Genomic DNA, 27,632 nt, shown 5'->3' with positions numbered 1-27,632 from the left:
CGGTCGTTTAACCAAGTTTCGGTGAGTGCAATAATGTCGTAACATAGATCAGAACTGGCCAGCAAATAATCCTTAATGCTACTATTCATACCTCCAACGTTTTGGTAGTAAACGTGCAAAGTTGAAAGATGGCGATCACTGTTATGTGAATAAGTACCAACAGCCACAGAATGACGATCGTCTCCTTCTGAAGCACATCCTGAGAGAAGTGGGTACTGTAGGCTATCGTATGTTACGTGTTCATCAACAATAAGAGGGTCGCAAGTAGAACTGAAATTACAAGAGCCTTCAAGGAATGATCGACTGTTATCGCACACGTACTTGCCTGAAGGTGCAGGCTGGAAGACCTCTTCCGAACCTCCGTGAACAGGGCCGAGACGACTGCGACGGCAGGATACGAAGCGTGTAGAGGTGACGGAAGACGAAGGCTCGACTGTTACGGGGTCAGGAGAGGCTTCCATAATACTTTGTGGTGTGCGTCCCGGTTGATTCGAAGATGAAATCAGCTGACTTATGCAGGACACAATCGAATTAGGCTGGCTTACAGAAAGCGTTTGTTGTACTTCATGGTCGATGTCAGAGACAGGCTGAAATTTGGAGGATCTTCAGGGACAGATCGACTGACTGTTGTTGAGGTTTGGTTCTCAGTACGCGACTGCGGTTTGTACAATTGCAAAGGTTGTAAGTTTCTATTCTGAATTACTGTATCAGACGTAATATATTTCGAAGGCTGAGATTTATTCGATTGGTTTAGCGATATAAGTGATCGTTGGTAGTGTAACATTGTATGATGTTTTTGGTTGCATATCCGACATGCTCTGCTAGTTCAGTTTTTAACCCTCCTGTACTCGCGTGCAAAATCATAACACGTATACTCGCGCACGGTGTCACAGATCGAAAATTGAACTTCTCTGTAATGTTGCCATTGTGTAATTTTCAGGCTTTATTGGCATTTATTTGAAGAAGAGGGTATGATTGAATGAAAAAACTCCAAAAAATATGTTTTCTTCGTCTTTATTATGTTTAAATAGTCATCTAATTCAACCTCCTCAAAAAAGAGTAATTTTTAATACTCCAACACAAATAACGAAATTCGATTTTTTCACTGTTATTATTTAAAAGTGAGCAACGGAATATAATTCATGAAAGTATATAGAGCTATAAAATAACATAAAAACGCATTAATCGATTGTGGTTTCATTGCATATTTCTAATATTCTTTGTCTCTGTATTCTTGGTAAACTGAAAATTAATGTCTTTTTTTAGATAGGGCATAAAAAGATGATATAAAAGGATTTCTAGGAACATTTTTTTGGCCTTTTTCTTGTTTTCTTGTCGATATTGTCCATTATAACAAAAAACCGAGACTGTAATTGTTAAAAATTACCATAAGCCACCGATTAGTTTATAGTTTACTGTTTACAATTCTTCCACAAGTGAAATTCTTTCACAAGTGTGTATATGTATGACCATTATATTTAGCGAATAACTATACGAAAGTCGAACATTTATATTTTGCTTTTGAACGTATTAATCTAACGACGAATATATCGACGAATAGTTAATATATGAATCCGTTCAATCCAGTTACAAAAGAGACTGAAATCAAATAAGAATAGTCCGGTAATGATCTTATGCATTATATTGAATAAATATTCCACGCCACTAACATTAATTTATACATTTCATTCAACAATATTCTAGAATATGAAAAAATGCACTTGTCCGAAAAAGTTACTCCTATACTCGCGTCGGTGTGTCAGACCGAAAGTGTTGAAAAAGTGGCACACGTCCCCTTTGTACCAACACATGCGATACGCTAAACGATGACGAACGACGAATAACGAAGCTCGAGAGAATCGCAAAGTCGTAGTGTTGATATTTTCTGAGAAATGAACGAATTATTGATTTCTCCGTCTGACAGACCAATGCGCGAGTATAGGAGTGTTAATGATATATGACGATGAGAGGCAGTTTATGCAAAGAGCGTTTTTCTTGGTGGCTTCAAACCGCTGCGTTTGAGACATTTTTCGAAATAATTCGCATTGGAATGGAGAATGTGGCGATTGCTTGCAAAACGGACATGATTTGTGTAGGTAAGTGATTGCTAAATTAACTGAGGATTGTTTCATAACTGTTGTAGTACTAGAACGAGATGTAATACTAGAGCGATGCGTATCAGTTGATCACGCCTTCGAGGCAGCGACAGACTGAAGAATTAGGATGTCGTTGTGTGAAAAATCGATAAGTTCCGTATAGGTTGGAACGCTAGATGATTTTCTATGCGTCTCCCAGTAACGCAATGTAGCGGAATCGAGACGAGAGGAGAGCATAAGTACTAACAGTGTACTCCACTCAACTGGAGATTCCACTGCCTTCTCAAGCATTCTGAGATTTTTTTCGTATTCATCGACGAGATATTTATTTTCATATCGATGTTGTAATAGCTCCCATGCTATTGAATAGTTGTTTGAGGTTATATCAATAGCCTCAACCACACGCTTCGCATATCTAGACAATGAGGAAATCAGATATTAAAATTTGTCGATGTTAGTAAGATGAGTATTTGAGTCGATAAGGGATATAAATGCATCTCTAAATGTCGTCAATTCCTTGATGGAACCGTCAAAATGAGGCAGTTTAATCTCGGGCAATTTGACGCGAGATTGTAAAGGAACAGACGTATGATCAATTTGATTGTTGTCTCTTTGTTCGTCACGGTGATTGATCCTTCCAATTTCAGAAACAAAAAACTCTTCAATTTCAAATAATTAAGCTCGAATTCCGCACGTGCATTCTGTTTGTTCGTGCTCGTCTTCATCATCTTCTTCCAAAAGCTCTAATTCAAGTTTAATCTCTTCAAACTGTTGGAAAATATTTTCCAATCTTTCCTTCCAAACTGCAAGCTTATCCTTATGGGTATCTTCGAATAATTTTGTATCACGCGGTCAAGCGTTTTGAGTGAATCTGAACAAAAACGCTCTTATTTTGTAGACCTTCTCAAATCGGAAGCCATTGCTTTTATCGAACAATAGATTTCACTACAGCAATAGCACTAGAACAATAGATTCCACTGCGATAATAGCTCTAGAAGAATAGACTTCACGTGTCTGTTAAATGCCAACCAAACTATGCTACCTTTTCAAAAAAAATCTCACCTTTATTTTACCATTCGTCATGCAAAAATCAGTGATCCAGCTGGTTGGTTAGTATTCAGTAATTCCTTAAAAAAATCATGCAATTGTATCTACAGTCTCGCAGATTATCTCGTCGAACTAAACCGCACAACGCTACGGTTTCGAGTGCGCTGTCCAGCCACGCTACCCAAGCCAAGTCGTTCGGGTGTAACAATAAATGGGGAACGATGATACACACGCCTGTTGCACGACAACTTTTGCAATACAGATTGATCGTGCCACTCCGTAATTTTGATGATTCTCCGCAACACACATCCACGGATACAGTTTACAGTTTTCTGGTTGATCACTTCGTTTTAACTGAACAATTTTTAAGTTCACTTTTTCAATTTTTCTTTCTACTTCTTTCACTTTAGTCTTTTTTAGACAGTTCTTCAGTCGATATTTGATCACGCATGTGATCCACAGAACAGTTTTATCACTATATCACTCCGAACCGACCGATAGCTAATCACGAGTACTGTTTCCAACAGAGTCTTTTATCCGATTCAAAGGACCAAAAACTAATGTAACCGCGATTGCTCGGGTCTTGCGAATTTGGAAACTTTGGAGAACTCTAGATTAGTGTTGCGAAAATACTTAGCTTTATTGCTCCGCCGAGTATAAGTACTACGATATTCGGTGTGATGCGTATGCGAATTTATTCACCACTAAGAGATCGACTACTGTGCAGTTTGGCTTTTTATAGTTATGCGGGAAAACTACTACACAGGCAATTATTGAAACATCCGGCGATACAATATCGATAACAATGATTTCGAGCAGTAGTCGTTCCATAAATTACGTAACGCGTTAACAAATAAGTTCACGTAAATTAATATCGATTGAATTTCGGAAAATAATTGATTCGTTGATTATTAATAGTCATAAATTCAGATATGGATTAAAAACATTCAGATTTCATCAACTGATAGTATCAAAATTAATGAAACATTTTAAAATGGATTGATGAATTGATGAATGGATGATAGTTGTTGATATACGAGGTATGGCTATTAAATAACGAGACTAGTTATGAAAAAGGATTATATTTTATAAATTACGGTACAACGATATCCTCCCCTTCAGTATACTCCCCTTGGCTTCTCACACACCTTTCCATACGTTTTTCCATTGTTCGAAGCAGTGCTGAAACTCTTCTTTGGTGATGGCGTTCAAAAGCCGCGTCGTTTTCTCCTTCGCCTCTTCTACGGACTGAAATCGGGTACCTTTCAATACGGATTTGATCTTGGGGAATAGAAAAAAGTCGCATGGGGCTAGATCTGACGAGTACGGAGCATGTTCGAGCACTGGAATGCCCTTATCGGCTAAAAATTGCTTCACCGACAGCGCGTTATGGGCAGGTGCGTTGTTGTTCGTGTTTTTCGTCACACATGATTTCCGACGCGCACTACAAACCACGTTCCATTCAAACCACTGCTGCTCGCAAACTACTTTATTGACAAAAACGTGTTTTCGTACGTTTATAGCAGACACTTCAAGCTACCGAACGCACTACACCCATACCAAAATATTTTGAAATCTTGTATAAATAACACAAATGTTTTTCAACGACAGACCTGCGGATAGATATGAGAGAAGCTGAATAATTAATTAGCGGACAATGTGCAACCGGATGAACTTCTAACTTTATGTTGTCGTGTATCCTGGCAACTCATCAACTCACGGTATAAGTAAGCCTCACCTTACTCCCGCAGTGGCCACAAGCGAGTCCTGGGATATGTTGTATAAAGAAGTAGAACCTGTGAAGAAGTTGATTGAAACGACGAAGCGCCAAAAACTTGAGGAAAGAAAAAGGAAAAAGGAAAGTTGAAACGGAAAGAAAATGAAATCCAAACATTACCTAAGTTGAGGAAGTCGGAAGAACGGATGAAGCAAAAAAAAAAACTTGAAGAACTGAAAAATGCGAAAAAACTTCAAATTCACGAATTAAGCAAGCAAAATTGGTACAAATGGATAATGACAAAATAGATGAAACTATGTAACAAAAATAAAGAATTAAAATTCAAGCTCCGTGGATAACCTTGAGTTAAATGCTTGCAAATATCACAAAAGAGGTTGTTGAAAAATATTTCAAGTTGATTAAAAAAATTATAGGAGGTTGTGTCCAAGATACGACCGCATTGTTGACGTAGAACTACGCTGTTATTTTCTATAAGTCGCTTGTTTATAACTTCGGATATTATTCTATAATGCTGTGAAATTTTAGAAACAACTGCTTAGTAGAATAATCTTTGAAATGATTTTTTCACTGTAGAATCAGTTGACGATAATTGATTGATGATTCATTCTTGCCCTCGCAGAACAATACACTAGCTGATCGTATATCGCAATTTATTTCATGTCAATGTATTGAAAATTTACCTCAAACGTTAATCCGGTGGCCTTTTTCGAAACTGACATAGACTCGGCTACAGTCGATTATATACATATTGCACCAGCACCATTATCCGACATCCCATAACTACATCAATATATCTTTGGCACCGCATGGAAACAACAATAATGACAACACTTGCAAGTATCAAATATCATGCTACATGTTATTTAGTATTGCCTCAGTGGAATCGCACCTCTAGGCATCGTTCATACAACGTAAACCAAGCGCCAAACAAGCGTTCGCCATAGCATTCGCACAGAGCCATATATTGGTGACTTGAAACTTCTAGAAATAAAAACACTTCTCATCATTTTGCGCTATTCTTGAAAGAAACGCTTCTTTTAATATTTCTGGCCTCGGATAAAGTTGCATTACTTTCTCATGCTCGAGATAAGTGCAGCTGTCACCCTTAGTGGAGGAAGTTTTGCTACTGGCAAGCGAAACCTAATCACATACAAAATTCCAGAACGACATTTACTTTCTTGATGACTAAATAAGCGAAATAAACTCTATCTGCACGCGAACCCAAATAAATTAATGACTTATTATAACTTATTGAATAACTTGGTATTCCCCAAATAATTTTTTGGTGCACAACCTTAACACCTGCTGCACCATAGCGTCAGTTCAATGCATTGATACAATGTCGAAGGCACCAACGAAGCGTTTATGATGACAGTAAACAAACAATGTTAGCTGCTTGGAAAATAGCTGAATATTTGCCTCAGCAGAGATTCATTACTAATACCCTTGCGTAAATAATTCCCTCCCGCTATCTATCCCCTCCTTGTTTATATTTATCATTACAAATGGGGTTTCAGCATAGCGAATATGTACTATTTTTACGTACGGGTTATGAAACACGCACCCACGCACACAAATATCCATATATCGATGGCTTGAAGCAACTAAATATACACACACTTAGCTCTGTTTTGCGCTCTTCTCAACAGAAGGCCTTTCTGTTAATATTGCCAGTCTAGATTAGCGTAGCTGTCATCCTTTGTGGGTGGAGTTTTCCTACCGTCATGTGAAACCAAATCACTGACAAAATGCCTGAACATTTATTTTCTTGGTAAGCTGACGATAGCCTAGGTTGATGATTCAACACACAATTGTGTAACTCAAAACATTAATGCAATGACATCAGTTTGATGCAATGATGCCAAAGATATCAGCGAGTGAGTAATTTAGTCGCGTCCACAGCTCAGTCCGAAACGAAAACATGTGATGGCGCAAAACAAGGAAGAACAAGCGATGTTCATTGTTTCGTATCTAGGACGATACTGAAAGTTTGCCTTTCCTTCCTTCCCTTGTTGAATTAAAGAGACTTTAAACTTCTTCAGTTCATTCGTCTCTAGCCTTCAAAAAGTCCCTTGGAAAACTCTACTCTTTCTTATATTACTCCTCCACCCCCATTGTCCTTGAGAAAACCATTCGATCCCTCGCCGTCCAGCTCGTCCAGCAACGGTGTTGTCCAGTCGGTGTCCTCACGAAGAAAGAAGTTTACCTCAGCAAGATCCACTGTTTATACTCTAGGCAAATATTCCCCTGTATAGCATATCAAACAAATCTTAGGGAATTTCCGATTCGTTTGGTATGTAAATCGCCAGAATCCGTTCATGGCGAAAATAGTTATTAAGGTTGACTTTATTTCATAAAAACGTGACCTGTTTTTTTATTTGGCACCCTTAATGAAAGACGTAGTTCTACGTCAAAAACAAGTAGTAAAAGTTCTGTTACCAGTTTACAAGCCATCAATGATTGTAGAAAAATTGTCAAGAGATTTGTGTGCTCATGGAAGGTTGCAGTACACCTTCAAACAGGCCAATTCGTTGTTATTTTCCCATGATTGGTAATTTAATTGCATTAGTAATTGTATAGAAATATAATATAAATTGAGCCTTAAACCACAAGAAAACGTTATGCTAACAGAATGTTCGAAATTCGAATTCACTCTGTCCGAAGTTTGATTTTTTTGTTTATAAATAATGTCCGAAATTTGATTCTTATTCGCTTCAATTGAAAAACATTTTTATTCAATTCTAGCTGACCCGGCGAACTTCGTCCCACCAACAATTTATAGTTTCATTTAAATAATTTCGAATACTCAAGTCCCCACAGAAATTATTTTTCTGTACGTGATCTATATTCATGGTATATCATTTATTTTAAAGGCATATAAACCTAACGCAGACTAAGACGCATCAAACCGGGTACCGACAAATAAAATCATCAAATTTGCTAAAAAAGGATTTTCCAGTTTTTTAACTTCCATACAAAATTTGCTTAAAAAATGACTCAAATTTTCCAACTTTTTTTTTCATTACTTTTTTGGCATATAAACCTGACGCAGAAGCATCAATCCTGATACTGGCTGTTCAAATCCGTTGCTCCGTTCTTGAGTTAAATCGTGAGGAACGGACACCAAATCATTTTTATTTATATCAGCCATTCCATGCCAAACCGATATAGTGGTTCTCAGATTTTCGTCCAAAGTGGTAGTTTTGTTCTTTACCGCAAATTATGAGACCCGTATTTTTTTAACTTTTTTGTTAGAGTGACCATTTCCATTTTAGGGTGAAAAAAATTTTTTTTTCGCATTTTTGGACAAAAATCACTTTTTTTAAAAATTCATAACATTTGAACTATTAGACCGATTCAGATGATCGACATATCAAATTAAAGCCAATCACCATACTATACCTGAAGGAAATTTGAATTCTGCTCTCGTTATTATTGATTGTATTCGTTTTTTATTGTTTTCATGGTCTCGGGACCAAAGGCGCTATATTTTTTTTATATTTTTTCTGGAAAGCTGACATAACATAACATATCTCGATACCAGGGAGGCGTTTTTTTTCGTTTTTGAGTTAGGATTTTTCAAAGTTACCCGATGGTCCAAAAAATCATTTTCCCCTTTTTTCACAAAAATGACTTTCTTCAAAAATGTATTACTTTTGAACGACTGGCCCGATTCAGATGATCGACATATCAAATTAAAGCCTACTAGCTAGCTCTTCTTGAAAAAATCACACATTTGCCAATTAAGTGGACCATACTCACATACATCCAGTCTAATCGCATAGAAATGTTGAACGAAAACTGAAAACATGTTAACTTTGAAAAAACATAACTTAAAAACGAGAAATAACTCCTCTCTGGTATTCGGATATATTATGTGAAAAAACCTCAGCGTACAGGAAAAAATATAAAAAAAATATGGCGCCCTTGGTCCCGAAAAGATGTAAGCTGTAAAAAACAAATATAATCAATAATAACGAAAACAAAATCCGGGGGGTCTCCATAGCCACATTGGTTGCGCGTTCGCTTAGTAAGCGATCGATCGTGAGTTCAAAACTTAGGGCCCCAATGGACCATCTTTGTGTTGTTACAGAATAACTACGTCCACGCAACAATCATCAGCGATGGAGATCGATCCACGGTCGAAATAAGATCGATTCATCCATACAACTGTTCTGCTCTGCAAGAAACATCGGGCTGCTGTTCTATAAATAACCCAACAATGGATCAACGACTGTCTCCGCTGTCCAGTCTTAACTGGATAATGGAAGAACAGATAGAAAACTCTTACGCCTAAATGGCTACTATGTAAATGTGTACCATTTTCAATGGTATAGAAGGGAATACTCTAACGCCGAAAAATGGCAACTGTGTAATGTGCTAATTATAGGTATGATAAATATGTGACATGTACACGATTAAAATTCGGCTCTGTTACAGCTAAAATGCTAGTGAGCCTAAAATAAACAACAGGGATAAAAAAAGAAGAAAACAAAATACATTTTTATTCAGAATGTAGTCTTTTTTTCAAACAAGACTAGCTCTTCTTCTTCTTCTTCTTCTTCTTCAATGGCACTAACGTTCCTAGAGAAACTTCGCCGTCTCAACGTAGTATTACTTGCGTCATTTTTATTTGTACTTAGTTGAGATTTCTATGCCAAATAACACGCCTTCAATGCATTCTGAGTGGCAAGCTCTAGAATACGCGTGATCACAGTGCAAGTCGGAGGAAATTTCTTTGACGAAAAATTCCCCCGACCAGAACGGGAATCGAACCCGAACACCCGGCATGTTAGTTATGACGCTAACCACTCGGCCAAGGGAGCACACAAGACTAGCTCATTGGCTTTAATTTGATTTAACGATCATCTTAAACGGTCCGGTAGATCAAAAGTTATGAGTTTTTGTAGTGAAAAAAGTGGGAAAAAATGACTTTTTGGACCAACTTTGGACTTTGAAAAATCATAACTCAAAAACGAAAAAAAAACGCCTCCCTTGTTTCGGGATATGTTATGTGAAAAATACTCAGCTTTCCAGAAAAAGTATAAAACAAAATAGCGCCTTTGGTCCGCAGACTATGAAAACAAAAAAAAAACGAATATAATCAATAATAACGAGAGCAGAATTCAAATTTCCTGCTGGCATAGTGCTTTTTCGAATAATACCAGGTGATTGGCTTTAATTTGATATGTCGATCATCTGAATCGGTCTAGTAGTTCAAAAGTTATGAGTTTTTGAAAAAAGTCATTTTTGGCAAAAATGCGAAAAAACGCAGACTAAGACGCATCAATCCTGATACAAATCCGTTGCTCCGTTCTTGAGTTAAATCTTTAGGAACGGACACCAAATCATTTTAATTTATATAGAATTTTTTATGTTTTCAATCAAATAGGTACCAAAGTAAAAATATCGATCAAATAATACCTTCGCATAAAGTTTAAATCGGTTCTCTGCTTCAAATGCTTTAAGCGTCCGAAATATGATTCAGAATGGTACAATCACTGCTCTTCGATTTGACACGTTTCTCTCACACGTCGTCGCGTTTGGTCCGTCATTCGTTTGTTCATTTTATATCCCCAGAAAAAAAAAGCTAACACAACCCTCTCAACCCTTTGCAGATCTATCGAGATCGGGAAAGGGATCGAAGTATACCCAATATCCACCAGCTAACGACGCGCACGGTGAACATGTCCCGTGATCAGCAGACCGATGCCAGCCACGGGTTTGGCATCTGCGTCAAGGGTGGAAAAGATTCAGGTAAGTCTTAATCAGCTATACTTATATGGGTTCCGAACCGATAAGAGCACATTCTTCGTGTGAGCAAACAAAAGAAGCGCAAATCAGTCCCCGGGGTGGATAAAATTCCAACCTTAGCTATATTTTATTCCGCTGCCAACATTTTCCTGATTTTCATTCTGGGTATTGCGTGATGAACTACGCTTCCATAGTCTGGTCGGGCCGGGGGCACAAATGACAATGTCAATTCCGTCTTCCTATTTGTCTAGTCCCTGGCCAAACATTGCAACCCCTTCGTATGAAACACACCGCCACCACACCTATCTTGGCACCCAGGGGGGGATAGAAATTTTAATGTCAATGCAAACACAATCCTTCCAGAATCGTTCCTGCATCGATGCAGATGATGATGAAAGGGAAAAGCGTTGAATACACGGATGTTCCCTTTTTTCACCTTTCCCTTCACTGTACTCAATTTCGCTTTCCACCACCGAGTTTTGGAGCTGGCTGTGAAAAGGTGAAATTTTCATTTCGGAAATTCGATTCCCCACCGGAACGTCATCTATATTTGTCCTCGGTTCTGGCCCCACAGGGATACCACCTTTGTGATGGGGATAGGCCTCCCATTGACACACACTCACAGGTGTATGACGTGTCTCGGTACCGGGCGCTTTTGTTCCATCATCCGTGCAGAGAGGTGCCAAAAAGGGCGTTTAGATGGAAGAACTTGTTAATGTGATGGAATAACACTTTCCTCTGATTATTTCCGTGAAATATTGGATGGCTTGGAAAGCCTCGAACATACAACTTTCGAGATATGCAAATTGTTTTGATGTCCGATGAATCTCGCTCAAGTCTTTCGGTGACGGAGAAGTTCCGCTCATATTTTCCACACTGGAATCAAATAATTCGCCGCACGTATGATATCACAGATAGAAACGTTCGAAAATGCCACGGGAAAAACAAAGCTCACCACCATATCTAAAGCGGAAACAACCATTCGGCGGTAAGCGCCGTAAGATACGGATGGGGCGTAAACGCGTGTGGGGTATCTCCTGGTTTACGACCTCGCTGGTCTACTTTTGCGTTCGTTCTCGCTTTTGTATCCCAAACCCATGTAAACATTACGCATTGTATCCCTCTTGCGAAGGACGGACAACAAACAAGTGCAAAAAAAAAAAATGCGGGAAAAAGTGGAACAACGAACATGATTCTGGTTTCTTTCTTTTTTTTTTTGTCACTCTTTATTTGTCTCGTGCGAAGGACTATTTTCGATTTCGTTCGAATGTCGCCTTGTCACTTCATGCGGGGAAGGGGAGGGGTTGACATAGAGGTTCATCGGGACGAAGAAAGCCCCCCATTGGCTGTTGCTTTTTTGCTCCTAAATATGGTAAATCATGGGTGAAGGACGGATTGGGAGCCATGTTACGGCGCGCAACAAAGCGGATTAGGCTCCACAGTGGCTGGGTGGGATTGTGAAATAGAGATTTGTCATGAGACATTCGTCGCCCCGGGGATGGGCCCGGTTTGACGTTTTTACTAGGCGTCGTCTATCGAACGGAGGCTTTATGTTCTATCCATTTATAGTCATCACTAGGTTTTTTTTTCGGGTGCCGTTTTTATTGACCATTGTTGCGTATGGGTGGGGTCACAGGGTGGATTCAGAGTTGATCAATTGCAAAAAATGGCTGAATGCTTTGCGATATCTGTGCTAATTACCACAATCGTGAGATGAGAGCTTCGAGGTCTAATTATATTAATTACTAGCTGATCCGGCAAACGTTGTTCTGCCATATAGAGTAGTGCGGAGCAAAGGTGCGCACCTAACAGTTGTCGTCCAATAACTCTTGAAATAAAAGCAAATAAAATTCAATTTGCTTACCAAATTGTTACTATATATATTACCTTCGAAACGTAGTAAAAGAATTTCTTGAGTTTTGTTTGTAGTTAGACAAAATCCTATTTGAATACAAAATGGAAAATGCGTACTTTTGCCCCATAGTGAGGGCGAAAGTACGCACTTATTGAGTTGTACTTCTGAGGTGACTTGTAACAAAAATAAATGCTTTATTATTACCAGCGGAAGAAGCATCATTATCAGAGTGTGTAGGCACCATCCAGTGAAGAGGAGGGGGGGGGGGTTCTGTATGATGTTTTAAAAGTGGAGATGAGTGGGTGTTATGGTCAAACATACCACGTGGAAATTTTTGGGAGGGTGGAGGCCTACGATATAAGATATCTGAAAATGTCCAACATTTGAAACAGAACTTCACTCCACCCACTATTGATATTTTGATATAAATCACTTCGAACCCTTAAGTTCCCACAGAAATTATTTTTATGATAATAATACACAATCTATACTCGCGGTATATAATTTCTTTTTTGATATATAAACCTAATGCAGACTAAGATGCATCAATCGTGTTAAATCCGTTGCTCCGTTCTTGAGTGAAATCATGAGGAAATAGTTTTTATTAATATAGATCAAGTTTATAGATACATAGTTACCTACACTTGATTTATTTGAAACTCATTGTTGAAAAAAAAGCAATATTTATTTAAAGTTCATTGTGAAAACATAAACATAACCGTTATTGAATTGAATGCATGGTGAAAATAAAAACATTTTTCATTTGAAATTCATTTTGAATCATTTTTAAGCAATTGTTTATTTTTCTTCCTCATGTTGGATTCGGTTCTGAGGATTCCGACGCTTTGTCTTGGAGCGCTGTTGCTCCGTTGCACTGTTGTGGAATTCGAAGAGACAGACGATGATTCCTCATGAAGCTAGAATCCCAATCTCTTCCTGCCAGTTTTGCAACTTGATTGAATTCATGCTGAGAGTTGTTAGCTTCTGCAAAATCAAATGCCAGGCGCTGTAAATCTTTGAGAGTCATACCATAGAAAGCTTTGTCCAGTGCTCTGCAGTGGTCCGCCAGATCCCCAGACTGCTCACTCGTAAATACTTGTCCGAACCGCCCTAGGTGCTTGCTGGCACATCCCAGCAGAAGTAGAAATGTCAATAAAAGAAGATTCAAATCATAAATCATTCACTGATATGAGCCTCTTCCTCAGAGCTGATTCAGAAATATCGAGGTCTGCCGCAATCCGACGCTTCGAGACTCTCTTCCGAAGCCTCTGTCGGACCATTTGAGCATTTCTGGAGTGAATTTCTTCAAATCAGTTTTTTCTTGTGGGTCCAAGTAAAAATTTGGTTGAAAACATTTTATAATTCATTTTCAGAGCAAAACGCTGGTGTGAGCTTTTGCCCCACAGCCACTGCGCACCTTTGCCCCACAAACAATTTTTGGACTAATCGCACTATCATCTACTGTAGAATGAAGGTTTCCTTGACAGTGTAGTTTCGAACTTTCCAGTTATTTTAGATAAGTTAATCATCATCTCCAAAACTGAAAAAAATTGTTAAAACATCGCAAAACTCTTTATACCTCATAACATTTTGCCACTTTTCTGAAATGTATGTTGTTTATACGTGTGATTGTCAATATCTGTGTTGTTGACATTTGTGAACGATTGTCCGTCTTTATAGGTATTACTTCGTTGATATATTGGTTATCCACCTACGCTTGTAATCGTGTCATTGCTGAAATCTCTAGCAAAACGCTTTGTACATATTCTATGTGTCATGTGAGGCGAGAAAAGTTTCAGATCACAACATGGGCCATGAACCATGCTTGTGGTAACAGTATCGAACAGTCATTCACATTCCGGAATCCGGTTGGTTTGAAATTCGATCGAGTTTCATAACATTCACTCTCTTTCAGATTGGCAGACCCGATAGCAATTTTGAATTGTTGAAATTTGAATGAAAATTATCACTCAATGTCATGTAAATACATAGACTTAGACATAGTCAAGACATCTTAACTTTATTCTATAAACTCCTTGCATTCCTTGAAAGTCCACCAACACTTTATTCATAGTAAAAAAAAATCAAAATCGGTCGAGCCGTTTCGGAGGAGTTCGGTAACAAACACCGTGACACCTGAAACACCTGAGGATTTTTCACATAACATATCTCGAAACCAGGGAGGTGTTTTTTTTTCGTTTTTGAGTTATGTTTTTCAAAGTTAGCCGATGGTCCAAAAAACCATTTTTTCCCATTTTTTCCATTACAAAAAATCATAACTTTTGATCAACTGGACCGATTCAGATGATCGACAAATCAAATAGAAGCCAATGAGCTAGTCTTGTTCGAAAAAATATTACACTCTGAATGAAAATGGATTTTGTTTTCGTAATTATTGATTATATTTATTTTTTATAGCTTACATCGTTTCGGGACCAAGGGCGCCATATTTTTTTATATTTTTTTCCTGAAAGCTGAGGGTTTTTTACATAACATATCTGAATACCATAGAGGTGTTATTTTTCGTTTTTAAGTTATATATGTTTGAAAGTTAACATGTTTTCAGTTATCGTTCAACATTTCTATGTGACTAGACTGGATGTATGTGACTATAATCCAATTAATTGGCAGGTGTGTTATTTTTTCAAAAAAAGACTAGCTAGTAGGCTTTAATTTGACATGTCGATCATCTGAATCGCTCCAGAAGTTCAAAAGTGATACATTTTTGACAAAAGTCATTTTTGGGAAAAAAGAGAAATATATATTAACACTAAGAAACCGGAACTTAGAATATACCTACATTGCCCAAAAGCAGTCAAAATGACTGCGTTGTGAAAGAATATCTGATGTGTATAGAAATTTATTTAAAACTTATTTTCAATATTTTTTATCATTTACAGTTGCATAACAAATTATTAGCGAATATTAACAATAAAAAAGAATATTTTACTTGAAAAAATCATTTTAGGACTATTTATCTATTTTATTCAAAATGAGGTGGAAATCTTTTCATGTGTTTTTTATTACTTTTATTAATTTTCACATATTCTAGAACAGCTACTCTTTTATTTAGATCACTTTTATATACTGTAAGAACACAATTCTCTGAGTTGAATGAAAAACGAGGCACGCTATCTTCCGTTTGATAAGCTGATTTGGATAGTTTTTGTTTCCTCTAATGGTTCCTACTAGAATGGTTTTTTTTCTGTTAATAATTTTGTCGCGAGTGCCATACTAGAGAAAATTGGTCGTGATATTTCTTGAACATCTTGTAAATGGCTTGACAAGTTTCAGAACAACGTGCTCACTGAGAAGCATTGATGATATTTCCCCAAATAATAAAAACCATTCAAAATATTCATTTCAATTGTATGCCAAGTTTATTAAGTTTATTAGGCATATATTGCGAAAATCTACATCTGGTTTTTTGTCGAAAATAATTGCTCGTCAACTGTAATATTTTACCCTGGTTTATAGCAAGCTTGGCTATTCTCAATATTCTCGAAGCTTCACAAGCATATAAAACTCCAATAAATGCACATATTTCAGATAATTCTGTTGTTCAATCATTCCTTAAAATTCAGCAGTCTTCATTTGTGCGTTTTTTTATATGCTTGATAACATTTTTATCTATTTTCAACGAGATAAAACCATATGTCTTAATGCTCGTTTTTGCGTTACCTGTTAGCCCTTTCACACTCTTGAAAATACAAGTAGAACCTTCCAAGAACAACTTATCCAATATACGCCCAAAGTGACAATTTATTATGTACTATTATGTATTATTATGTTAACATGTGACGGTAATCGAAAAAAATTAAAACTGCCTTCCAATACAATGCCGAAACTAGTCATATACGAAACTTACTGAATTCAGTAATAAAAGTTATTTTATTATTTAAAATTCCTCAAGCAGTCAAAATGACTACTTTTGGGCTATATAGGTATAACACATCTATATCTCCGGAAATGAAGGAGGAGGGAGGCAACTACAATTACTAATAAACACAGTTATATGTTGTGTAAAAAGTCACAAAATTCTAAGCAACTGTGCCATTATATACATAACAGCTTTCCTAATTGAAATTGAAGAGCAGTCAAAATGACTTACTTGGGCAATCTAGTGTTAATGAAAATTTGTTTACTGAAATTTTTTTCAACGAAGTGTAACAGTGGAAATCGAAAACTCAAGCTTTTTTGTTAAACATTCGTTTTAAAATTAAAACGACTTATCTTTTTTTTGTGAGCAGAACAAACATAAATGACAGACAAAGATCGGATAAATGTCGCAGTGGAATCAATATTCCAGCAGCACATTTTCATGAACCGATACTGCGAATTCACCTGATGCCGACAGTGTTTGGGAATGTAAGCTTACTGATAACTGATTCCAACATTGTACGGTCAACGGTAAAAAAATAATCTGCTCTGAGGAAGAACACTACTTGTATAGTATATATAGTGCTTCTCAAATTTCCACGTAAAATGCTAGTTTAGTTCGTTATCGCAAAATATGAGACCCATATTTTTTCACTATGGTGCCCATTTCCATTTTAAAGTGGTCCAAAAAATCAAATTTTCCCCTTTTCCCAAAATGAGTTTTTTCAAAAATTCATAACTTTTGTACTTATGGAACGACACAGATGATTGACATATCAAATTAAATGTTACAGTCGCTAATATTTTTTTCGAGAAAAACCAAATCACTGGCTTTAATTTGATATATCGATCATCTCAAAAGACTTAGTAGTTAAAATGGTATTAATTTTAAAAAAATCATATCTGGAAAAAAGGGGAAAATTGGTTTTCTGGAGCACCCTAATAAAAAAATAAAAGAAATGCGGGTCAAATATTTTGTGACAAATTCATACATGAAAATGATGTTTTCAAAAAAAATATTGTTGATGCCAAATGTCTTAAAATTGCATGAAACGTCGAGATCCAGTGTCATCTGGAGTATTTTTGTGCCAAAAATCGACACTCTGGGACTTAGTTTTTTTTCGGAATACGAAACGAAACGTATGGTTTTGGGTACCAATTTATTTATTTTATTTATTTATTTACTTTACTGTCGTCCATCAAAATTGTAGATCAATACATTCTTAATACTACTTAAAACTACTTACTTGAAGTGACGGCGCCAGTGGTTGTATGGTTAGCGTAACAGCCTCACAATCCGATCGGCCTGGGTTCAATCCCAGCTGGCGTCGTTGGGATTTTCTGAGGCGAAAAATCTCTGGTTACGTCTTCCTTCGGAGCGGAAGTAAAAGAAGTTGGCCCGGCTCATGAGTTGTTGAGTCTGATAGGTAGGAGCAGGTGGAGTCGCCTCCCTGATGTCGGTGATTGGCACTAAAGTGGCGGAAATAGGCCGACGAAAAATAAGCGAAGATAAAAAAAAAAAAAAAAATACTTACTTGAAGCCAATAAAAAAAACTAAAGAGAGCTGACTGGATAATTTATCCGTTTAATCCAAAAGACGATTTTAACAAGTTACATAATCAAACGTATTTTTTATTTATTTATTTATTTATTTCGTCAAACCAGCGTAGACTAAATATGCCAAATATACAGTGAAATTTAACTATATCTTATTCTATTCAAATAGTCTTTGAGCATTGACCTTGACATGGTTACATCAATTATTTCACTGTGTTCGTTACAAAGGCTCATCATACGATTCATAGGACTATATTTGACATAATTCGTTCTTCGGTAATCTATGTTGAAAATGTTAGGGATTCTCAGGTGCCTAATCGGTGCGTAAAAATTTAGGTTTCCTAATATTTCTTTTGAGTCCACTCGTTGTGATATGATGTCAATAATAAATAGAATCATGGCAGAGTTCCGACGTTCTTTTAAGCTTTTCATATTGATTAGCATGCAACGTGCCTCATATGGAGGGAGATGATATGGAGACCAGCCTAGTTTACGAAGTGCAAATAATAAAAACTGTTTTTGTACAGATTCAATTCTGTCTTCGTGTGATATTATGTAGGGGGACCATACAATACTACAGTATTCGAGAATTGATCTGACGTATGTAATATACAATGTTTTTATTGTGTACGGATCGTGGAAACGGTAACTAAAGCGTTTAATGAAGCTCAACATATTATTTGCTCTATGGATGATTGTATTATAATGATCAACGAAGGTTAGTTTTGAATCTAAGACCACGCTTAAGTCTCTTACTCGTTGATATCTATTGATGGGTTGATTTCCCAGCTTAACACCATTGTTCAATGGTGTTCTTCTTCTTGTAAAAGTCATCAAAGTGCATTTTTTAACATTGAGCTGTAATAAACTCTTAGTGCACCAATTATGAACTATGTTAACTTCATTTTGGAATGTTTGAAAGTCTTCTTCATTCTTTATTTCCATATACAACTTCATATCATCTGCGTAGATAAGTGCCTTAACACTGTTAAGAAAAACGCAAGCATCATTAACAAATAAAATGAACAAAAGTGGCCCCAAATGAGAGCCTTGAGGAAAAAAAAATTGGTTTTGAAATTTTGCCATTAAATCGTATCATTTGCGTGCGGTCAGTCAAATATGGGTTTACCCATTTTAATAGCTTGACTTCTATTCCTATTTTTTTAATGTTTAAGAAGGAATAAGGGTATATCAACACGATCAAAAGCCTTACTAAAGTCAGTGTATAGAGCTTCAACTTGATTACCATTATGAATGTGACAAATTCCAGCAAATTTGTTGTTGTTGATCGTCCTTTGAAAAACCCGTGTTGCTTATTCGTAATTCGTGTCTTTACTTGTTGAAAAAGTTTTTGGTTTATTCTGGCTTCAAAGAGTTTTGGAATGCAAGAAATAATTGCTACTCCACGATAATTTCTTACATCGGATCTATTACCGGATTTGAATATTGGTACAAGAAAAGAGTTTTTCCATATTTTTGGGAACCTTTCTGATTTCAATGACTTATTGAAAAGCCATAAAAGTGGATGAGTTAATTCAGATGCCAAATTTTTTATAAAAACCTGTGGAATTCCTTCAGGACCTGGCCCTTTTGAGACATCAAGCTTATTTGATGCGTCAAAAATGTCAATGTAAGTTAGTTTTCTGACTCCAACATCACATGGAAATTCTGGAAGAAATGCAAAGAAGTCACGATTTCGGTCCTCCTCAGCCGTTACAATATAAACTTCTTGAAAAAATATTGCAAAAAGGTTGCAAATTTTTTTATGTCATTCCCCACGGTATCGTCAAGGTGCATGCGTGATGGAAAACCATTGCTTTTTAATTTTGATTTTATGTAATTAAAGAAACTTTTCGGGTTAGATTTTATGTCCGACTCTGTTTTTTAAGTTGTAATCTTCAAAAGCGATTTTAACAGTTGAGTTGAGTTGTTCGCAAATAATCAAATGGTTATAATCAAATGGTTTTTGGGTGTCATCTATAAATATAGAATATTCGATAGCAGCAAGTTCTCGATTTTTCATTCGGAGCTTGCTGCGAAATGTTGATTTGCACGATAATATCCCCTTTGCAAAATAATAGCTCATTCGAACTTCATTTATTAGTGTCAGAGACGTAAAAAATTGCGTTTTTTTGAAAATCGAAAGATCACCGAAAATCGGAGTTTTAAAAAAAAAATTGTTGGTGCTAATTGTCTTAAAATTGCATTATTCGTCGAGATTTACTGTTATCTCGAGAAAAAAATTGTCAAAAAAAATTTTTTTTTATTGCCCTTTGCCCGTCTGAAAAGTCGATTTTTAACAAAAAAAAATTGTGGTGATGATGATGATGATGATGGTCCCGCCTCCTTCCCCTACAGAGGTTTGAGCAAGACGAGTTATCTAAAAGATAATTTATTTTTTTTCAACATTGAAATCAGTTTAGCAAACATGAAGAACGAACTGATTTTATTTACAGATATAAGTTCAAAAAATTGCAATGTCCAAAAAAGCCAATACTCAGTCATGTCCGCCACAGAGCCGATACGGTCCCGACGAGGCCCTTGCAGCCAAGTGGTCCACCAGAGCACAAGTCCAACCGCCAGCCTTGTTTTAGATTGACTGTGAATACCCTCATTCAGAGAAATCGAGAAAATTTCCTTTACGAAAAATTCCTAGACCAGCACTTAAAAAAACTTTTAATTTAATATCCTTTATATCTGTGTCTCGCGCGCGACGCTCAAACTTTTGTAGACTACTTTTATTTTTTTTTAAACTAATACAACTATAAGAACGACAAAATAAAAATAAAAATAGTCCATCATCACCAAGATCATGACAGACATAATAGAGATCAATACAAATTTAAAAAAAGATGATTTAAAAAAAAAAATAATCTACATAATATAATCCGTTCAAAAAAACTTCGTCAGATTCATTCAAAATATTGAAAACAAACTGCAAAAAAAATGTCCACATTAAATTATCTGTTCGTATAAAACTTCGTCAGTAAAGATCTTCATCATAAAAATAAACAAAAACTCGTTCAGCTGTTAAGAGAACACAGCTTTTACATGTGAAATACAGTGCCCCTTAAATTCTGTAAGTGTTGTTGCGCATTTAATATGTCTTGGCATCGAGTTGAACACATTTATTCCTTTGAAGTACAACGAATTTTGTGAAGCACATGACAAGAAATTAGGTGTTCTTATTTCATTCGCGTTTCTAGTGTTATAACTATGAAAGTCACTTCCTCTTTCAACTCGATCACACAAATATCGAGGCAGCAAACCGTTAATTACAATTACAATGAACACCATAGTTAAATAAACAATTCTTTGCTTCACGGATAACCATTGCAGAGCGTCCAACATTAAAGATGAGGAAGTGAATCTGTTACATTTTAGTATCAACCGCATTATTTTGTTTTGCAAGCGCTGTAATCTCGATATTTGTGTGTCATTGGCTAACAATAAAATGGAAGAGCAAAAGTCTAAATGAGGAGAGATGATTGATTTGTATAGCTGTATTTTGCTGCGAATAGTTAAATCGTTTTTCAAGCGATATAAGATTCCATACTTCTTGGCAATTTTCTTGATGACATTGTCAATGTGAGTGTTGAACTTGAGTTTGTCATCAATAATCACGCCAAGATATTTAATGTCCCGAACTCGATCAATAGTCTCATTATCAATAACGATGGAGACGTTTTCATTTAAACGATTTCGCGAGATTACCATATATTTAGTTTTACTTATGTTCAATTTCAATTGCTTGTACTTCAAATTTTTGCGTAACAAGCCGATTTGTACACTCTTTCAAGGTATTAGTTAGAACAGCTGATGATTCATCTAAATTACCGACTTCGAATGGAAAATCCAGGCTTCTCACTACGAGATGCGAAACAGCATGCTTCGAATATTTCCTCCAGCACTTTAATTTCACAACATCTTCGTTTACCACGAGATTATCTACAATATTGATAATTAAAGTCTCATGATCGGTTATTTTCAAATTGGTATCCGTGACTGTGTCAATAGTATCAAAATTGGAATAAACATGATCAATTAAAGTTTTACTGTGCCTGGAAATGCGCGTAAATTCATGTACTGTTTGTTTCAAATTGAAGAAATCGGATACACGCTTCAAATGGTTCGAATTGTAGTCATCACGCCAATTAATATTGAAATCACCAGCTAATATATTCAATTTGCTAGAGTCAAGGAACATTTCAAGCCAGTTTTCTAAAATTTCAACAAAACGCAAGTCGCTTGAGCTGGGACTATGATACAAAACACCAAAATTACCCATATTCATGCCATGTTCAACTATAATGCCCAAAAACCAGTCACCATCAAACACTTCGTTGAGGCGAAGATTGAATTGAACTGATTCTCTGACATAAATAGCAACACCGCCAGTGTGCCTAGAATGTGATTAACACGCAGCAACATTATATCCCGGAATACTATTCTGATCAAATGAAGCTATTTCAACAATGTGTGTTTCAGACAAAAGGACTAGAAATGGACGCTTTTCCTCAACAATCTGACGTAACGCTACGTAGTTTGTTGACAGTCCCGCAATATTCAAATACAAAATATAATATTGGTTCACAATTCTTCTGGAACCTGGTTGCTATTTATTGAAATGCAAGCTGCTTTTTTTCAAATCAAAAAGTCTCTGATATACTAAACATTCAGAGCTAAATGCGGCATGATTGACGTCCAAATTCAATTTCCGTTCTTTATTCATTTTCAAACAATTAACACATTTCAACACAGTTGACTTGCATTCAGATGTCTTGTGTTTCTGACTACACCTTGAGCACGATTCAAAATTTTGTTTGCAATCCGTGCTCTTGTGTCCAAATTCTCCACATTTGAAGCATCTTAATACATTAATCGCAGGAACTACGGAGCACCGATCGAACCCCACATTTACTTTTTTCGCGTTCAATAAACAGTTATATGTGTCAACATCTACTTCAATTACAGCAGTAAACTTATTGTAGGTGAAGCGTGGATTTTCGTACACATTTAAAACCTTTACATCTTTTATTTCGATGCCTTCATTCTGACTTCGGAGGTAATCAATGAAAACATCGGAGGAATGCTGATCGCTCATGCCCACGATTTTTAATCTGGGCACCGATATGGGAACAACAGCACTATACTCCTCACCCAAATTGCTTTCGATGTCATCTTTCACATTGTCTATATTAGCTCCAGTTTCACACTCAACAATGATGGAGCCATTTCTTCCATTTCTGAAATTACTAATTTTGTGTGTTCTTGGATCAACTGTAAATCTCGATGTGCCATGCAATGTTAAGACATTTGGCATCGAAAAAAAAAATAAAACCTCGATTTACGGTAATTTTTCGGTTTTCAAAAAACTCAAATTTTAACGTCTCTGACACTAATAAATGAAGTTCGAATGAGCTAATATTTTGCATGCGGTATATTATCGTGCAAATCAACATTTCGCAACAAGTGATGAAAAATAGAGATAATTATTTTTATTGGCACTTAAAACCATATGTTTCGTCTCATACTCCGAAAAAAATTTAAGTCCCATAGTGTCGATTTTTGACAAACAAAAATTTGACGTTTGGCATCAAAAATTTTTTTTTCAAAAACCCCGATTTCCTTTACTCCCCCTTGGGTGATTTTTCGATTTTCAAAAAACTCAAACTTTGACCGCTTTGCGCCACTCTCCCTTAAGTCCGATTGAGCTGATATTTGGCATAGGGTGTTTTTTTCGAGGTGGTAAACATTTTTTATAGGGTAACTTTTTGAGATTGTAGAGTGATTTTTTCCCATACATTCATTGGCACCCTAATGAACATACACTGCATTTATGTTCCGGGGGTCTATCTCATCTTAAGCGGAAGCAAAAGTGTTTATAGTTTGTGATCGATATTTGAGTGGTAAGGAGAAAGTCTGGTGTCAGTTGGCAGCGCAGCTCAAATCATAAAGTGAGGACGGAACCGAATGAACGAAAAGCATTGGTAGCTTTCGAGGATTCCCTTCATCAGTAGTTTGTTGTGGAAGAACCCAACGATGCTGACATATACGTGATACACGAATTAAATGCAGCGTTCGTTGCACGGGCAACGAGAGAGGAACTGCTGCGATTTAAGCTTCACCATTTCTCGATGGTTCGCAGAGATATTTGTCTCAATCGATAGGAAATATTTCTACTCGCGCAGCTAATATCTAGATCTACAGTGTGTGTCTGGTAGCGATACCCTTTTAGGGAGGTATTCCGTAGCTTTCTATCAGTTTGCCAGGACCGAGGGCAGTTTTAAACTGCTCAAGTTTTAAATGAAAATTGTTACTATCGAAGTAATTAAAATATATAAATAACCATATAACAGAAAAGCAATTTGAAAAATTTCGATGCATTCTAAAATGATATCCGAAATGATAAACAAGTGGATTTGATAATATAATCCCATAGTTCTACGTCGAAAATGCGGTCATGTCCTAGATACAACCCCTTACAAAGTTTTCGTTTTATTTCATCACAATGGATTATCCAGGCACGTCCTCAAAAAAAAGTGGTATAAACAGAGGCAATTGAGAGAATAGCAGTCACGTTTACCAACGAATTACCGCCACCGGCAACTCATTACCCAAGTTGAGCCACTACACAAACTTTCGCATCGCCGTTTGCATTAGTTGAATGCTTCGTTCGTTTCCAACATAACGATTGGATAACTTTGTTTCACTGTGTAGAATGAAAGGAATGACGCTCACGTGAAGCAAAAGGATCGTGTCCGAACGATTTCTTCTCCGTTGAGTGTGAAGAGAGAGAGAGAGAGAGAGAGAGAGAGAGAGAGAGAGCGGCAATATATTGAGTCAGCTTCGACTTGAAATGTGGTTGGTACTTTATTCAGTGACAATGTGTCAATGCACAATGGTCCAGGAGATGCATTTAAGTGGAAATTAGCATTTAGAGCTCGAGAGTTATTCTTTAGACAAAAACTGTTTTCGACAAAGTTGTACATAGCGCTCATTTTCATGTTATCAAAAATAGGGTGACCAAAATTGTCATTGAAATAAAAAAATATAACTTTCTTATATGAACATAGTTCGACAATGTTGTAGTCCCAGTTATTTGAGACATCTTTGTAGAACAAAGTTTTCTTCTATCTCTTGGAATAACCGACACAGCGCCTTTTTCTATGTTGCGTTAGGGTCACCATGAAAAAAACCGTTTTTTGCTCTAACTTTTATATTTCAAATTCTACATACAAACTGCCTTCTAAAGACTTTTAGAGCTTACTAATACAAACATTTCGCGACGCTGAACTTGTCAATATCTCAACTTAACTCAAAGTTATTGATATTTCTTCCCAACAACTACGCTCTCCTCAATTGCTTGCCATTCTTTCTGGGGCACACATAAAAAATGTTTATTGACGGAATTTGAAAGAACAAATTTCACAAAAAAGTTAGTTGATTTTCATAAAAAAGTTAGAGTAAAAAACGGTTTTTTCATGGTTACCCCGATCATACTTTGTGGGAGATATTTATTCTTCAGACAAAAACTGTCTCCGAAAAAGTTGTTACACATGATAGAGCGCTTATTTTCATGTTATTAAAAATAGGGTGACCAGAATTGTCGATGAAATAAAAAATCTTGCTTTCTAATTTTTACAGATAGAGATAAATATAGTTCGACAATGTTGTAGTACCAGTTATTTGAGATATCTTTGTAGAACAAAGTTTTTTTTATATCTCTTGAAATAACCGATATAGTGACTTTTTTTATAAGTTGCATTAGACGATTTTCATGCCAACTCGTGTTAGGAGTTGGCAGCACCATCAAAACAATTAAACAACTTTTTGGGAAAAAAACATTTTTTTTCTTAATTTTGTACAAAAATTTATAACTTCCAACAAGTCGTCCATATATCGAAAGATGGGCACTTTTACGAGAAAAAAAGTTTTTCGAACAACAACTTTTTCATGTTTTTTTTTTATCCCATTTATTTATTTAAGGCTCATTAGCATTTTAGCTGTAACAGAGCCGAATTTTAATCGTGTACATGTCACATGGTTATCATATATCTATAATTAGCACATTACACTGTTGCCATTCGCCAGTATTCCTTCTATACCATTACATATGGTACATTCACACAGTAGCCATTTAGGCGTAAGAGTATGCTTTCTGTTCTTCCATTATCCAGTTGGACCGGACAGCGGAGACAGTCCAATAATCATTGTTGAGTTATTTATAGAACAGCAGCCCGACGTGTCGTGCAGAGCAGAGCAGTTGTATGGATGAATCGATCTTATTTCGACCGTGGATCGATCTCCATCGCTGATGATTGCTGCGTGGACGTAGCTATTCTGTAACAACACAAAGATGGTCAATGAGGGTCCTGAGTTTTGAACTTTTTCATGTTTTCTTTGAAAAAAAACAACTTATCCTAATTTTGCTTAAAGACAAAATAGCGATATATATTATTCGACATCGTTTTAGATCTTCTTAAAATAGGAACTTTTGTCGAAAACTCCTGAAAAAAATAATGTTTTGCTCGCAACATTTTTGTGTGTGAATTCTCAAGTTTGACATGTTCTTGACATGTTTCTGAATTGAATAAAGTTAGCAGAGCATGGAAATTGCGATAATTTATACTTAAAAATGTTACTAATTAAACAATAATAGTATTTTTTCAAAGAAAAAAAATTAAAAGTTGTTATTCGAAAAACCTTTTCCATGTAAATGTGCCCATCGTCCGATGTATGGAAAACTTGTTGGAAATTTTAAGGGCTATTTATTTCTTATTCTTTCAGAATTTTGAAAGTCATATACTTTCCAGAAAAATGAATTTGAATTTTCAAAATATTTTTTTTCTAATGAAATTTTTTTCCAAAAAAATTTTTGATAATTTTTAATGAAAACCAAAATAATTTCCTACATTCCATTCTTTGACCTGATGTAGGCCTGATTTTTTTTGTAGATTTTTTTAAATTTTGAGTTTTTTCAACTTTTTTTCGAAAAATCTTAATTTAAAAATTATAACATCTACAAAAAAGATGGTCAGAGAATTAAATGTAGAAAAATACTTAGGTTTTCATTTAAAATTATCAAAGATTTTTTTAGAAACAAAATCTTTTTTTTTTTAAATTTCGAAACTTTTTAATTTTTTTCTTTGAAAAAATACTATTAATATTTAATTCGTAACATTTTTATGCATAAATTATCGCTATTTACATGCTCTGCTAACTTTTCTCTATTTGAGAATTTAGACACGAAAATGTTACGAACAAAACATTATTTTTTTCAGGAGTCTTCATACGTAAATGACTTATATTCCAAAAACTATAACAGACAGAATGTTGACGTCTTCGACAAAAGTTCACATTTTAATAAGATCTAGAACTTTGTCGAATACAATATATCGCTATCTTGACTTTACACAAAATTAGGATAAGTTGATTTTTTTTCAAAAAAAAAATATATAAGAAAGTAGTTGTTAGAAAAACTTTGGAAATTACTTACTAATTACTTACTAAGAACTAAAATTGGAAATTTTAAGGGCTATTCATATATATATATATATATATATATATATATATATATATATATATATATATATATATATATATATATATATATATATATATATATATTTGGGAATTTAAAAAAATACGTTTTTGAGAAAAATGAGTTTTAATTTTTGAAATACCTTTTTTTAAGCGAAATTTT

General features: G+C 35.8%; 1 protein-coding gene across 9 annotated transcripts in view; it reads left to right on the top strand.

Moving 5' to 3' along the window:
• Nucleotides 1-27,632, top strand: part of LOC129771049 (whirlin) — a 550,739-nt gene that overhangs the window by 229,422 nt on the left and 293,685 nt on the right. For all 9 annotated transcript variants that reach the window (XM_055774327.1, XM_055774325.1, XM_055774333.1 and 6 more), the window contains one exon: nucleotides 10,500-10,638. In XM_055774327.1, coding sequence (XP_055630302.1) covers nucleotides 10,500-10,638 — 139 coding nt within the window. The remainder of the gene's footprint in view (nucleotides 1-10,499; nucleotides 10,639-27,632) is intronic.

The sequence above is a fragment of the Toxorhynchites rutilus genome, chromosome 2, assembly GCF_029784135.1.
Source record: "Toxorhynchites rutilus septentrionalis strain SRP chromosome 2, ASM2978413v1, whole genome shotgun sequence".
In the NCBI taxonomy this organism is placed as follows: Eukaryota; Metazoa; Arthropoda; class Insecta; order Diptera; family Culicidae; genus Toxorhynchites; species Toxorhynchites rutilus.
Note: the sequence above shows the minus strand (reverse complement) of the source record. Positions and strands in the feature narration are given on the sequence as shown.